This window comes from Bombina bombina, chromosome 8, assembly GCF_027579735.1.
Source record: "Bombina bombina isolate aBomBom1 chromosome 8, aBomBom1.pri, whole genome shotgun sequence".
Classification (NCBI taxonomy): domain Eukaryota; kingdom Metazoa; phylum Chordata; class Amphibia; order Anura; family Bombinatoridae; genus Bombina; species Bombina bombina.
The window spans coordinates 259,150,164-259,167,246 of record NC_069506.1 but is presented as its reverse complement, the minus strand read 5'-3'; the positions used below and the strand labels follow the sequence as shown (position 1 = coordinate 259,167,246).

Genomic DNA, 17,083 nt, shown 5'->3' with positions numbered 1-17,083 from the left:
AAAGAGGGACATTATAACGCAAACTGTAAATCATTTGAGCATGTAATTTTTACATTGGTAATCCTAAAAAATAAAATACCAACAACATTTAACCCCTGCAAAAGAGCTAAACATATAGTTAAAGTCATACTAGGGAGCAACAAGTGAGCCATTCTGGAGCGGCAGTACCAGAACTCTTCAGTCGGCCAGGCTTTACTTAAGAACTGTAATGGTAGTAGTTCCTGAGCAAAACGTTATCTACGTATTTAACCGCTTTGCAATTAAACACATAGTAACTGATGCAAAAAACAACAAGCAGCTCTAAGAATCTTTTTCATTAGAATGTTCCTTCAGGTTTAATGCGTCACTGCATTAACCCTTTGAGCACTGCATTATAAGGAGTTATTTAAAATAAACATTTAATTTATGCAGATTATAAATAAGACTTATCCCATTATTGCAGCCTCTATCTAGCCTGTACTGTTTTTTTTTTTGGTTGGTTTTTTAAAAAAGGGTCAAGTCTGGAAGTGAAATAGCCAGAGGTCGTACGGTTGCAGAGGACACAAAGCCAAGTGCTCAATGTCAATGGGAATAGACCATAGCACTTTAGTGTCTCTCGTGCCAACAAGTGTGGGCCTTCCTCTGCACAACCTCCGATTGGCTGCATAACCTGCAAAGTATTGAAAAAAAATAGGTGGAGAGACAGCAGAAACGGGATAAGTTTAATTCACAGACGCATAAACTAAATATGCTTATTTTAAATTACTACCTATAACTCAATCAAAAACACATCATTACACTATCCCTTCAACATAAATAGTCCCCTGCACATGATGCCTGTAATAAAAACACTGCCCCCACTTAAGAACTGAGGGTCCTTGCACAAAAAGGAGTGGCCACCCATGCCAAAAACAAACAAACAAGATCTTTACGTGTATATTTCACCAATTTCCATTCCCTTTAATTGTTTCTCCCAGATGATACACTGGGCCCAAAGATTAAAGCTCTCCGCTCTGGTGAGATTATCTAAAATGTCTCCTCAGTAGTGCCAGGTCCTTAAAATAATTATATAAAGGTACATTTTAGCTTGAGAGCTAAGCTGTGTTCTGGATGTGAAGGAGAAATCCATACATTGCAATATTATGCTGAGTTTCTGATCACAGGGTCAATTGTGCGTTTATTCGGTTACCTTGCTTACATGAATTTTGCAGCACTCAAAAAAATACAAATTCAGAAGCTTTTAACATTCCGCACATGTAAATTAATCATTAGATATTTCAGAGTCAGATAAGACCAGAGCTGGTGAGGGAACTGTATGTCTGAGCTATGACACAAACATTGAGAGGACAAGTTGTTTTATTCTAGTTCATCAGAAATCCACTGCTTTGAGCTTTCTCTCCTCCTGCTCACTCAGGGGTTCCTGTGCCAGAAGTTTGTGATGCAGCTTATGGTGTTTTCCAATGCCCAGTTTGGGAAGACCTCGGTTCAGACCCTCTAGCAAGACACATGCCTTGCACAGGCCCTGGCTGGAGATATACCCACAGCGGGTGCAGGTCCCCTGCACGGGCATCCTCACATCATCTTTCACAGACAGATTCTCCCCTGAATGAATTATGTCAATGATGGAGCTGGGCCTTATTGCCTCCAAGTCCTTGAGGAAGGCGCGGGCATGTCCACGGTAGGCATTGGGAGAGTAAATGCATTCAGTAGAAAAGTAATCTAACTTCTTAAAATAGGCATAAAGCACAATCTCCTTTTCATATGCATATTTCAAAGGTTTACAACGTGGAATGGCTCCCTCACTGCCTGTGGTAATGGCGGTACAGCGCCTCAACCTCGCTATGTCTCCTCGCAGAAAGTTCATCAGCACAGTCTCTGCGATATCATCTGCATTATGACCTGTATATGAAGGCATTTAAGGTAAGTTTTCAATTATTATTAAAGAAAATAAAATTAATAATAAAAAAAAAAATTTCAAACCTTCCTAAAAATGTTCAAACCATGGAAACAATTTTAAATAAACAGGACTACTAGTATTCGTGTTCTAGAAATTCTTGTTAAGTGACATTGGAAAGAATTGCATACAATGTAAATGTATTAAAACCATTTAAAATGGTTAACAAGGATATAAAAGTTTTTTTGTTGTTGTTTTTATAAAACAAAAAAAAAAAAAAAGGAATTCAGGGATACTTTGTCTCCTTTGTTGTCATCACAGCCTGTGTGTGTGACACTGAAACAAGGTCCGTATTTGCACCAAAATATGTTTTATTTATGCCTTTTCTCACACTGCCCTGAAGCCTAGTTTCCTGCTATAGTAATAGCAAGAGGGTGAGACACAGCTTTCCTACTCATTATTTAAAATTTCACACCTCCCTTTTTATTTTTTTTGTATTTAACTTTCCCTGTGTGGGGGGGAATTGTACTTGGATCCATTTTTTAAAACCCTAACAATTAGTTTTTCTATGTATTTTCATTAATAAAGTAAAAAGATATGCTTTTATACGTGCTTATATTGAATAAAGTTTGTGCTCTTAAAAATACCTTTTTTCCCTATTTCTTTCCAATTCTCACCACTTATAGGCAGATGTAAGCAAGCGGGAGTACCAAGAAATTACTGTACAGGATGTTACATGGTGAATTTCAACCATACTTAGAAAGAACACGATACTCAAAAAAAAAAATGTATCTCTTCTTTGTAAAACAACGTTTCAAAATGTTTGTGTTTTTTTTTTTTTTTAAATGTATGAATAAACCAACTTTAAACTGTATTTTCTGTGACAACATCTTAGATCAGTTTGTTCTGCCTTGGAGGAATAGAAAAAAAACCCAGTCACTATGAGGGAAGTATTTTACAGTAAAGGCAGAAATTTAAGTTTCCTTCTCAATCTATCACTAGTTCTAAAGCAGTGCAAATGAAAGTCTACAGCAGTCCTACTAACCAATGTTGATTTTGTTTTTTATTTATATTAAAAAAAAAATCCTACAATAATTGTTTTAAAGGGACATGAAGCACAGTTTTTTTCCTCTCTCTCTTTCATGATTCAGACACAGCATACCATTTACAACTTTCCAATCTCATTTTTGTATCAAATTTCCTTCATTATCTTAGTATACCTAGTTGAAGGAGCAGCAATGCACTACTGGGAGCTAACTGAATACATAAAGTGAGCCAATGACAAGAGACATATGTGAAGCTAGCTCCCAGTGGTGCAGTACTACGCTGTGCATACCTAGATATGCTTTTCAATAAAGGATACCTAGAAAACTAATTCGATAATAGAATTAAATTGGAAAGTTGCTTAAAATTGCATGCTCTATCTGAATCATGAAAGTTGCATTTTGACTTTAGAGTCCCTTTTAAAGACCAGAAGACTGTATCAAGAATTTCTAACGTATTCATCACCTGTACAAATTTTGTTGACTCCCAGAATCATAGCACCACGATCTAGTGCCTGTCTTCTGAACACCCCACAGAAGGTGCAGTTATTCTTAAGGCCAACTTGCTTCACAATCTCATCCATGGTCCAGCCATACAGCTCTTGATAAGAGACAATTTTCAAAGGTAACTCGTATTGCTGCTGATTTCTTTTTACAGTTTCCAGGGAGTCATCACGATAGCCTGAGATGCCTTCATCCACTGAGAGTAGGATAAGGTCCAGCCCATAAGAGCACCGTTGATTCAGTACTTTCATGACATGGGCGAGCACAGTGGAGTCTTTTCCTCCTGATGCACCAATTCCAACCTTCTCACCTGGCTGGAAAAGCTGAGCAGATATGATGGTCTGGTGAATTTCCTCCTCGAAAGCATGAAAGAAGCATTCTTTGCACAAGGAATGACCTGTCTTTGGTCGCCGTAGGACAGCTCGCCTCTCTTCACAGCTGTTACACGTAACAGGCATGACTGCACGTCTGAAATAAAGAAGAAAGAAATTTAAAATCACAGAATAATTTTTAAAAATATACTTAAAGGGACACTGAACCCAAATTATTTCTTTTATGATTCAGATAGAGCATGTAATTTTAAGCAACGTTCTAATTTACTCCTATTATCAATTTTTCTTTGCTCTCTTGCTATCTTTATTTGAAAAAGGCATCTAAGCTTTTTTTGGGTTCAGTACTCTGGACAGAACTTGTTTATTGGTGGGTGAATTTATCCAGGTTGTTCACCAAAAATGGGCCGGCATCTAAACTTACATTCTTGCATTTCAAATAAAGATACCAAGAGAATTAAGAAAATTTGATAATAGGAGTAAATTTGAAAGTTGCCTAAAATTGCGTGCTCTATCTGAATCACAAAAAATGTGGGTACAGTGTCCCTTTAAAGTAATATTAGTTCTAATTCATTGTCTGTAGTTTTTGCATTGCTGGCCTTATCGAACTATATGTTTACACCCTGCAAAAAGGGTTAAATACATAGGTAAAGTCTGCAAGCACTGCAGCACCCAAGCCCGAAACTGCTGGTAAGCCAATAAGAAGCAGCGGTCACACAATTTGCCACTTTGCTTGGGAGCTGCAATGCATGTGTCTACAGGGATTAAACACAAAAGGCCCTGATGCTATAAAATTTGCTGGTATTTGCAAAGTTTTCCACACCAATACTCGCAGGAGCAGCCCTGCAAGTGGCGAGATGTCTACCATACAAATAATGAGAACCCTCTGCTAGGTAGAAGTTTGCATTGGAAGGAGAGGTACAGAGGGGGAAACCGGCGAGTTTTTAAACTTGAATATTACGCCTAATACAAAATAAAAATCTGTTTTCAGTGCACTGTTCCTTAAATACACTGAAATGTTCATATGCATAGGTTTTCCTTTCAGAGTAATTAGAGTTGAGTATTTTAGGGAAAACTCGTCACCTTTTAACCGGTGAGAGAAAACCGTGAGAACTGAAGTGCGAAAGGTTTATAAAATCACACTAGAATTTAAGAGAAAATGTCACACACCCATTAAAAACGCCTGTGTTCAGGCCATTTTCTGAAAAACGATTACGTTTTGTATTTTGAACTTATAACTGAATTTCTTTGTGTTTTTTTGCACATCCAGTTTACTTAAATTACGATTTATGCTGTGCATATTTAATATGATTTATTCTTGTGTAAATTACACAGAAATATTATGGTTTTTATAATGTTTGAGGAACAGTTTTGTTATGAGTTTTGCTGCACCTAAACAATACAAATTTTTTAAGGCGTATTTTTCTGTGAATGGTAAAAATATTTGTTTTGTAGGATTTTTAAATTACAAATTTAATTGTGCACTTTTGTAATGTCCACATCTCCTTCCCATATGAAAAGAGGCTTTATATAATCCCACCAGGGAAATAGAAGTACTGGCAAGAGAAGAATCTCACCAGCACGGGGATCTTTTTAGAATCAGGCGCATGGGTAAGATAGTCAGAGATGCAATGACATTTTTGTATTAGATCACGCTTAAAATACTAAGGGCTAAGCAACATATATAACCTCAGGTAAAAGTCAACAGTTTTATGGATATAATAAAAATGGTGCATAATTAATAAATACATTAGATAGATGCCAAAAAGAGGGAGAGAGAGAGCAAAAGAGGGGGAGAGAGAGCTCAAAAGAGAGGGGGAGAGAGAGGGAGCAAGGGTTGGAACCGCTGTACTTAAAAAATTGGCCCGTGTACACGGGCTTTAGGACTAGTATATTAATATTTTGAAGATAAGCAGCATGTGCAGATTAATAGAAAGCAAGAATTTAGAAGTGCGCTTAGGAACTAATACCAAGCACCTCTCTAAGAGACACTATCCCTAAAAAGTGTCAAGATGTGATAAAAATGGTGTGTTAAGCTTTTTTAGGGCTTATAGATAGAGAGGGCGCCAAGGGCTAAAGGTATCAGACACCAATATAGTGTTTAAAAGTTATTTAATAAAAATCAACATATAGACATAAGAATCAACATATAAACATAAAATCAACCAATCTGAATAGGGACGTCTCCCTAGGTATTTATAAAATTCTATGTAACAGCTTGTTGCTAAAATGTATTAAATATAAGAGTTCAGATAGACAAAAAATACATGTATGATCTGTAAAATTGCAAAAATCAGTAAATAGCTAAAACTAAAGATAGATAAAACAAACACCTTTATGCGTTAGGTTAGAAAATTAGATATGCATATGCCCAAAGGATACAGCAGATATTCACTGTGTGATATAGATTAGCGTGTTATTTTCCTATAGAGGAGATTAGTCCTGTTATTGTCCAGTATATTAGAGAACGTAGTAAAGTGCTTAGTGTTAAAATTGTAACAGTGTAGAAGCAGTATTCTACTTTACTTTACCGCCTGTGAAGTCTTCAGTCACACCAGGGACCGCTGCGCTTTTTTCATTCTCTTTCTCTCTTTTCATCTATATTTTTTTCAATTTATTATTTTTATTTTTTATTATTATTCTTCATAATTTCACATTAACTTATGGGTAGCACTGTCATTTAACTAAACTGTATACCTTGTTTCATAAATTTAGAACAAGTTTGCTTACCTTTTAAAATAGGGCATATGTAAAAAAAAATTATCTATGTGTATATACATGTCGGAATGAAATTAGGTTTCGTATGTTTTCTACGAAGGATGTACCATATCAATAAGATCTGTATATACATTGGATAAACCAACTTCATTTATATTCAATTTTGGCATGTTGCAATTTTAATATACAATGTCTTAAAATAGGAAAACTTGTAGGGAACACACTGTAATAGAGATTTTGTGTATTTGTAAAGATATGCACCAGAGGATTCTGTTTTACTATCAATATGTTTTTATTTTGAGATACTTTAACCTGAAATAGAGGAAGAAGTATATACCACCTTAAAACTCTCCTGTGAATGAGAAACACCAATTAGACACACAGCCAATCACACACCTTTGGAATATTTAAAAGGCCTTTACTGCAAGTCACAATCATCTTGATAAAGCTCACAGGTGGGTGAAACGCGTCGATTACCTTGTGACTTTGTAGCAGCATACTAAGAGTGAATAAAGTTCACCCCATCTAGGAACAACATCGCTATTTTTAACCCGGGTTAATTTCTTTACTACAAATTTCTGACAGTGTGGATGAATCCGAATATCCAACTGTACCTGCAAGCTTAAACCTATGAATAGGGGGCTTGTGCATCGAAGAAGCTGAAAAAATCTACTATTTGGTAACACTGAATATCAGCACGCTACTATACAGCCTATATAAGAAACAATACGGACCAGGCGTGACGTCAGACGCCGTCCGTAAACGGCCATCCATACACACGTGTGAGATCAGTGTTTGCAACTCGGGAGAGACTGTCTTGGCTCCCGCAGCGGTCCCTGGTGTGACTGAAGACTTCACAGGCGGTAAAGTAAAGTAGAATACTGCTTCTACACTGTTACAATTTTAACACTAAGCACTTTACTACGTTCTCTAATATACTGGACAATAACAGGACTAATCTCCTCTATAGGAAAATAACACGCTAATCTATATCACACAGTGAATATCTGCTGTATCCTTTGGGCATATGCATATCTAATTTTCTAACCTAACGCATAAAGGTGTTTGTTTTATCTATCTTTAGTTTTAGCTATTTACTGATTTTTGCAATTTTACAGATCATACATGTATTTTTTGTCTATCTGAACTCTTATATTTAATACATTTTAGCAACAAGCTGTTACATAGAATTTTATAAATACCTAGGGAGACGTCCCTATTCAGATTGGTTGATTTTATGTTTATATGTTGATTCTTATGTCTATATGTTGATTTTTATTAAATAACTTTTAAACACTATATTGGTGTCTGATACCTTTAGCCCTTGGCACCCTCTCTATCTATGTGCAGATTAATGGCTGACTGCTTTACTGTAGGTACATTAATAAATCAGGGTGCAGACTCCCCTTTCTGGCAGATAGAACTGTTATAGTTCTTATCTTATAAAAGCTGACAAGCTAATTTAATAAAAAGCATCTGCCATAAAAAGGGGTGAGCATGTGTGCTTTGAAATTCTGTTCTGAGTCCCAATCAGAACTAATATTGTATGTATTGATGCATATAGTGATTTTACTGTATCATTGTAGTATTCCTCGCACAAATGTACGATATTAACAACAATTCCGCAAACAAACCAAGGTTGACAAATTTGTTTAAAATCTATGAGCCAAGTATATAGTTGTATGGTAGCAGTCTCTTTAATTTGGTAGTAGTGATTCTTTATCCTGTGAGATTCCTAAGAGCATTTCAGGGCATAGAAACATTTTACAAATTGCAAAAAAAAAAAAAAAAAATTAAAAAAAAAAGGATCATTAAAAAAATACATTGGTTGCACTTTTCTGTGCCTTTAAAGCTCGGATTTTTTCCGGCTTTAGTGGTGTGTTAGTATTCTTGTGATAGACAGACAGATACCAATAACACACATTTTTCTTTCATGATTCATAGAGAATACAATAAAAAAAAAAAAAAATCTAGATAGACAGTGTTCTGTTAAGGTACCCGAACTTTTCAAAAGAGCGAACCCCCGTCACTTCCTGTGACGTTACATCAGCTATTGTACACATTTTGCCCTTAATGCGCATGCGTGCCAGCGTCATCACATACCTGGCCGCATACGTCACTGTGAAACTATTTAGACTTGTTAAATTCATTAACCTTTCTATAGCGCATGCGTGGGATTTTCTATCACAAATGGGGGTTTATGGATTGCTATAAAATATATAAAGAATATAAATGTAATACATGAACCTAGTGGGTAATCCTGTCTAGATGGCACTCAGCTAGCTACAGGACAGTTTAGCTTTGTGAAAGGCGTCATTTTTGTACGAAAATAGATAAACTTATATTCGTGACTGATTTTGGGATTATTATTTTTTTTTTAAATCTTGTGTAATGATTTTTTACTTTTATATTCACAATTATTTTAATAGCATAAAATAATCATAGGTACAGTGTTCACTAAAAGTTAATAACTGCTGAAGATTGCGGAGGAAAATCACCAACTGTACATGTAAAATCCCATTTGTATTGTTGAATAAACAGCGTTCCATAAACCCCCCATTTGTGATAGAAAATCCCACGCATGCGCTATAGAAAAGTTAAGTTAAAGTGACGTATGCGGCCAGGTATGTGATGACGCTGGCACGCATGTGCATTAGGGGCAAACTGTGTACAACAGCTGATGTAACGTCACAGGAAGTGGCGGGGTTCGCTCTTTTGAAAAGTTTGGTCCCTTAACAGAACAGCGGTGTGCACATGTCTGGAGCACTACATGACAGTGCTCCTGCTAATGTAGAACATTTTTGCAAAACTGCTGCCATTAAACATTCCTGAACTAACCTTACTGCTTTTCAACTAAGAAGAACAAGAAAACAAAGAAAATTCAATCATAGAAGTCAATTGGACAGTTTTTTTTATTGCATTTTCTATAGGATTCATGAAAGAAAAACAAATCGGCTGTATGTCCCTTAAACATAGGCCAGGTTCATAGTTTTATAGGCATGGCCACAAATCTATAAAATAATATATAAAAAAAATGGAACCAGAAGTAAACTAATTCTGACATAAATGCATTTAGCTTGCAAAGTGGAATTTGGAACAGTAAATTGTATTGCAGTGACACAGTATACAATCTTATGACACAGCGGTACATTATAAGCGTATTAAGTACAATCTTCAAGTTCAATTTATAGGAGGTAAAAAAAAACACCCTTATGCAATATAAAAAGAATAAGTGCAATCCAGAGCTACAAATACAAAGATACACTTCTTATAATAAGCGCGGATCATGATACAATATACGGTACCATCACTAAACTATAACCTGCAGTGACAAAATATAATACCGGACTAACTTCAGTCTCAGTTCACAAACTGCTCAGCTATGACCAGGAGCACCTCAGGAGTCCATGCTTACTGCAATACTGCATCAACTTCTTATCGCTCACCCGGAAACGCTTCTATAACCAACTACTACTACAAATCCCAATACACACCACAAGCTCTGACAGCTCCAATATCGCACTCGTTGCCGAGAGGATTCTGGGACACGTAGTTTCAATGGTCTGTAACAATGATGGCCCAGCGTGCTGCGTGTCACGCCTGTTTAGTCAGAGCACGCGCACTGTAAGAAATGCCATGCCACTTGCCAGTGCCAGAGCATTTGAGACTGAGTCACATAATATTGTAGTTTCTAGATTCAAGCTTGTGTTTTAGGAGAATACTTTAGTGGTGCACTGATTGCTCTGCGGGATAAGGGAATGTCTTTGCCCCTTTCAATGCATAACACATACTGCAACACAAATAGCATACTGCACCCTTTTTGCCTGTACTGTAGCACATAAGCTATTAACGTTCAAATATATACATATATAGCACACAAGCATACGCACAGACACCCATAACGCATGCCTTGTCACAAAGACAAATATGCATCCATACAAGGACCTAAAACTATAACACACATGATTCCATACACACGTGCACTGATACATAGAGGTACCTACACCAACACTGCCCAAGCACATGCATCCTCACACACAATAAACACAATTGCTACCAGCTACATCAAATATATAACAACACAAAAATGCCACTGTTTTAAAATATCTTTATCATTAAACGGTGTACTTAGACTTCAGCAGGGACAGAACAATTTTTTTAGGCCCCCCCAGGCTAGGCTGGACCCCCTGCTCACATGGTCTGCTGCTGAGTTGCCTTGTAACATGCACTGTGTGCACAGGTCACTCTGTGGCCTCCCTCTGCTTCCCTTCCACTTGTCTCCAGCAGGTGATGTTGTCCTGCAGCAGCCCTATGGCCCTGAAAAGCTAGACAGGTGGCAGGCCTAGGGTTACCACCTCAGCCATGTTTTCCTGGACACTTATGAGTTACACATGCTGCAGTGTATGCAGGGAAGGGAGGAACATGTATAGTGCTGTCCAGAATCACTAATTGTGTGCTATCCAGGGGTGCAATTCATGTTCCCCTCTGCACCCCCTACAGCATGTATAATTTATAAGTGTCCAGGAAAACATGGCCGAGGTAGTGACCCTAGGTGGGCCCCTCTTACCTGTGGGTCACCCATAGGGTTGTCACCCAGCCAGTATTTTATCTGCACAGCCGGTAATCAGAGATTAGGAGCCGGTGCTGGCACTAGTAAAATACTGGCAACTCAAAAGCCATTTTTTTTACATTTTGATTGCAATTTGCCAGCATAGCTGACATTAGCAGTATTATCACAAAATGGGTGTGTCGTTTATCCAAGCAGATGGCCCTATAATACACACCCACCCGTGCTACGTCCCAAAGTGCATCCTGCAACATTCCGGTGTCCTAAAGTAATGCGTCTACCATAGGAATTTGTATACCACGTCACTCCGGTGACATATAAACAGCTGATGGAGGCTTGTGGCACTCACTGCGCATGCGCTAGAGGCCCAAACTCCTTACAACAGCTGATGAGAATACGAGGAATTATGTGGCACGCGCACGTTACTGGTTACAAAATCACAATGAACAAGCGGTCTGTCATTGGATTTTGTAACCAGAAAGGGTACTAAATACGGTCAACGAACTTTCACATACTTTATCTTTTGTCAAACAGAATCGTTTTTAATAAATGTATTATTGGTGGCTTATGACATTTTTACTAATGACTTATCTAGCACTGGCTTGCACACAGAGAGCTCATAATACAACTATATATATTTGTGCATTTTGGCTATTAGGCTAATACGACTATATATAATTGTGCATTTTGGCTATTAGGCTAATGGTAACATTTGATTGCAGCTGTGCTTTTTCCTTCATATTTATAAATAGCTAATTTGTGAACTCATGTTGTTAAATCTAAGTGCATTGCTTGATACTGGAAACTACAACAATGTGATGTTTATGAAAAAACCTTTAGGACCTGGAAACTACAACAATGTGATGTTTATGAAAAAAACCTTTAGGACCCATTTAGGGAATATAAGAAAAAATAGCATAAATGTTCTAACTCTACTTATATTCAGTGTTCTGACATATACATAATCCAGGGTATTGGGAGAGATTTACACAACACTGAGCTTTGTTGCTCCATTATCCTTTTTCACATTTACCCTCATATTAACCACCAAGTCCTTCTGAGTTTCCTGCTCACACTGGGCAACTCATTTGCTCCCATTTTATTGCTTATCACAGACTCCTCACACCTAGCATGTCTGCCCAAGAGGTGTCTGAGTCAGTGCCAGCAATGCTTCTTCTTACCATCTTGCGGGCAGTGTCAACTCATCACTTCAGTGCAAACCCACAATTTAATAAAGCAAATTGGAAAGTTGTTTAAAAAAATTTGTATGCTCTGTCTGAATCCTGAAATAATTTATTTGAGTTTCATGTCCCTTTAAGATGTGCTGCATCACAGCCTCTTTCCCATGTTATATCTGTTTAGCCTTATCAAATGCTCCAGTCCCACTATCACCTCATCACCATTATACGGATGGTATCAAATTCAAATTAGTACAGTAGTTTTACAGATTTATTATGCAGCACAAATATTAGAGACAGCTAATGAAGTTTGTATACAGATTATACGTAGAATACACCAAAATAATAATAATAGTTAGAAAGTTGCTCTATCAATGAGAAAAATGCAAAGTATGATATCTCCTTAAAAGGTGAAGTAAACACTTTGAGATTGTAATATAATATATTTTCTTGTGTGACTTTACAAGCCTAAGCCTGCCACATATCTGGCCGTAAACTGGCCTCAGAAGGGTTGATCTGATAAAAAGCTGCAAAGCAGTGACACTTGACAGTGACAAGCCTTCTCTAGTCCAGGCAGTCTTTCAAATAAGGCTAGTGATGGGGGGGGGGGGGGAGTTTGGTTACTGAAAAACAATTGCAGCAAACACTGTGTTAATGCATTCCAAAAATCCACAATTACATAGTATGTAAACAATGAAAAACTACAAACATATGTAGTGCTTTTTCCTTCATATTTATAAATAGCTAATATGTGAACTCATGTGGTTAAAAGGTAAGTGCATTGCTTGATACTGGAAACTAGAACAATGTGATGTTTATGAAAAAACCTTTAGGACCCATTTAGGGAATATAAGAAAGAAAAGCATAAATGTTCTAACTCCTTAGATCGTGTCATCTTTAATTGATGACAATTCTCTATAAAATAAGGGGATGTTCTTATAACTGTGACACTTTAATTAAAATCACATTGGACTTTATTGGAGTTACAGCATGTCTGGCCATATTAAAGTGCTAAGGATGACAGAAGCAGACAGTGCATAAAGAACAATTGATTCTGTATAGGATCAGATTTAAAAGTGACACAAAAGTCACAGTTTTTCTCATGCCTTTTATGCTATAGGATGACACCTTGTTTTACAGTGCAAATGTAACCCTATGGCAGGAAAGAGCATCTAACCTCTTCTTGAAATGTAGATCATATGGTACCAGATACATACAGGGAATAGTTGCACTAATTTTTACATTTGAATTCTTATTAATTGCTAATTGTGACCAGGGATAGGCAAGGTGTGCGTACACGGACACTGGTGTCCGTGACTAGCCCTTGCAGTGTCCGCCACAACCTTAGTATATGTTTTGATTGAATAATAGGAATAAAAAAAAATATGTAGTGTGAATAAAGTTAGTGGCTTGTCAAGAGACTGCTAGCGATATTGGGTGATAAGTTATGGAATAACTAAAACCTGAGTGAAATACTGGATGTGTATCTGCATCTGTATAATAACACCCAGCTATATACAAAGACACAGTAGTGACACTGGCACATGCGTATAGCCAGACAAGGGTTGGTTATAGGGTCAGTGGTATCTGCATCAGTATAATAACACCCAGCGCTATATAATGACACAGTAGTGACACTGGCACATGCGTATAGCCAGACAAGGGATGGTTATAGGGTCAATGGTATCTGCATCAGTATAATAACACCCAGCGCTATATAATGACACAGTAGTGACACTGGCTCATGGGTATAACCAGAGGAGGGCTGGTTATAGGATCAGTGGTATCTGCATCAGTATATTAACACCAAGCACTATAAAATAATGTTTTTAATTTAAAATGTACCTTGGTGTCCTTTACTAAGGTCTGTAATTTGAAAAATGTCCGCCACGGCCTTTGTCTGTGCCTATCCCTGATTGTGACCTTATTTAACATGATGTATGTACTGTTACTGTGCAAGAACAATTGATTCTGTATAAGATCAGATTTAAAAGTGACACAAAAGTCACAGTTTTTCTCATGCCTTTTATGCTATAGGATGACACCTTGTTTTACAGTGCAAATGTAACCCTATGGCAGGAAAGAGCATCTAACCTCTTCTTGAAATGTAGATCATATGGTACGAGATACATACAGGGAATAGTTGCACTCATTTTTACATTTGAATTCTTATTAATTGCTAATTGTGACCTTATTTAACATGGTGTATGTACTGTTACTGTGCTGCTATATTTTCAAGTAAGATTTCATCTTACTCAAGTGAAAAGTTAGTGTGTAGCTTGTCACTTTTTATGTCCCACACTCAAATGGTTGGGATACTTTGTGCACAGACAGAATACAGCTCCACACTCCTGCAGTTGACAACTTAGATTTAGTTTATCCACCCAAACAGGATGTGCACAGTGGCAAGTGAGGTAGGTATTGCTGGCCACAAAAGTTAAATATATAGAAGTGCTGAAAAACATTATGCAAATTATTCAATATGAAATTTAGTTTATATATATATATATATATATATATATATATATATAAAAATTCAAAGATGGATACAGCGCCTATATGTCCAATATACTGTTGGGATATGTGAAGAGTATAAAATAAGTAAAAAGAAAAATAAAAAATAATAAAAGAAAATAAATAAAATAAAATAAATGAAAGTCCAGCTAAAAATTGCATATAAAATATATGAACTCAGAAACAATGTTCATATGAGTCCTAGAAATGATATAATTCGTAGTGAATCTCCAGATGTAGTTGATATACAGTTATAGATGGTATATAATACCCTTACCAGATATTACCTCAATCGAATGAGGTAAGTATGCCGCACTGGGGGTATATATAGATGATTGGATTTCCTCCTTGTGTCCAGCTGTAGTGCCTCTTGTGGTATTCGTTGACCTCTTGGAGTATGCAGGGATGTGTTTCTGATGGTGAATAGATCCCTTACACTTCCTGTGGGTTAGTGGTAGGCCTCTTGGAGTGCTTTTTCTGTCCTGGTATTAACTTTCTCCAGCGTGAGGATACCCAGGGAGACACAAAAAAAGTATATAGTGTAATACCATTTATTTCTAAATAAGCACAGAAATACAATTTATATAGCACTCACATTTGACATCCTCAAACAGTATGAGGTATGTATATGGCACATATAATTTAGAAGAATCCTTCCACAAGTTAGAACGGGATGCAGGATCCCCAATCTTAATTAGAAACTTCGTAAAGAAGTTGCATACAGCTGTGGTGTATTCCAAGATAAATGATACAGTGCAGTATAAATGGCACACAAAGCAACGCTAGTAAACTAGCTGCAAGGAGGGACAAAATAGTATAAAAACAACAGGTAGAACATAGATTAAAATGTGTATACAAAAAGTTAATTCCCTGACGCGTTTCAAAGGTTTGAATCCTTCTTCTTCAGAGGGTTAGATGAAGTGCTGGGCCGTTATCGTTTTATTTTATTTATTTTCTTTTATTATTTTTTATTTTTCTTTTTACTTATTTTATACTCTTCACATATCCCAACAGTATATTGGACATATAGGCGCTGTATCCATCTTTGAATTTACATTTACTCTTACTGTCTAGGGCTTCACAACCCTCCCAGTATCTGTCCTATATAGCTGCCACTATTTCCTAAACTCTTTTTGACTAGCGCCTACTACAGAGTATCACTTGTGTCAACTCAGTCCACTGAGGAGACACATTTTACTTATTCCTATATATATATATATATATATATATATATATATATATATATATATATATATATATATATATATATAATCTTCAGCAAAAACAGGAACCAGACAGGATTTCTTAAAAAACAGGGGTCAAATTTATTGACGTTTGAGGGAGTAAACCTCCCCTTCCTCAGAAATTATTAAATATGAAATTTTGTTTTTATATATATATATATATATATATATATATATATATATATATATATATATATATATATATATATATATATGGATTCTCACATATTTTTCCACATTTATAAAATTTTAAGAAGGGATTGATGGACAGTTATGTTCTCATAAATTAACTGCACTGTTTGTTTACTTTTTGTGACTATATTTACAACTTTCATTTATTTGTCAACTATATTTTTAATACTGTAAATATAAGAAAAAATATGCAAAGTTTATATTTTTATAACAGCCATGGTTGTTTCTGGTCTCACAAAAAAACAAGCTAAAGAATATAGAAAAGTGTTGTCATCAAGGTAAGGCAAGACAGGACTTTCTGTGGAAGACAATGCTACATTACATGACTTCTGTCAGGACAAGTTATACCACAAAAAAGATGGCGGCTCGCCCACTTTTCATGTATTCTATTCCTGATTTCACAGACTCTTTGCCCTGCCCACTCCCATGCGGCAAGCACCATGTGTGCTATCACGGCTTTGCCGGTGTTCTAAAATAATCCGTCTACCATAGGAATGCCTGGACTAGAGAAGGCTTGTCACTGTCAAGTGTCTCTGCTTTGCAGCTTTTTATCAGATCAACCCTTCTGAGGCCAGTTTACGGCCAGATATGTGGCAGGCTTAGGCTTGTAAAGTTACACAAGAAAATATATTATATTACAATCTCAAAGTGTTTACTTCACCTTTTAAGGAGATATCATACTTTGCATTTTTCTCATTGATAGAGCAACTTTCTAACTATTATTATTATTATTTTGGTGTATTCTCCGTATAATCTGTATACAAACTTCATTAGCTGTCTCTAATATTTGTGCTGCATAATAAATTTGTAAAACTACTGTTTTAATTTGAATTTGATGCCATCCGTATAATGGTGATGAGGTGATAGTGGGACTGGAGCTTTTGATAAGGCTAAACGGATATAACATGGGAAAAAGGCTGT

General features: G+C 36.5%; 1 protein-coding gene across 2 annotated transcripts; it reads right to left on the bottom strand.

The window, feature by feature from the left end:
• Positions 1–687: 687 nt before the first annotated feature.
• On the bottom strand, positions 688–9,921 carry CTU1 (cytosolic thiouridylase subunit 1). Of its 2 annotated transcripts, none has more exons than XM_053691266.1 (3): positions 9,821–9,921; positions 3,383–3,888; positions 688–1,878 (listed from the first exon to the last, which is right to left on the bottom strand). In XM_053691266.1, the coding sequence occupies exons 2-3, from the start codon at positions 3,876–3,878 to the stop codon at positions 1,349–1,351; spliced, it is 1,026 nt and encodes a 341-aa protein (XP_053547241.1). In that variant the 5' UTR covers positions 3,879–3,888; positions 9,821–9,921; the 3' UTR covers positions 688–1,348. The 2 variants fall into 2 exon arrangements, with proteins under 2 accessions (XP_053547241.1, XP_053547242.1); XM_053691267.1 differs by having other exon boundaries at positions 9,812–9,884.
• Positions 9,922–17,083: the final 7,162 nt, after the last annotated feature.

Excerpts from the sequence above, each read along its gene's own strand:
- CTU1 (XM_053691266.1), bottom strand. The coding sequence starts at position 3,878 with ATGCCTGTTACGTGTAACAGCTGTGAAGAGAGGCGAGCTGTCCTACGG. Across the intron at positions 1,879-3,382 it reads AGTCAACAAAATTTGTACAG|GTCATAATGCAGATGATATC; the intron begins GTGATGAATACG and ends CTTCATATACAG.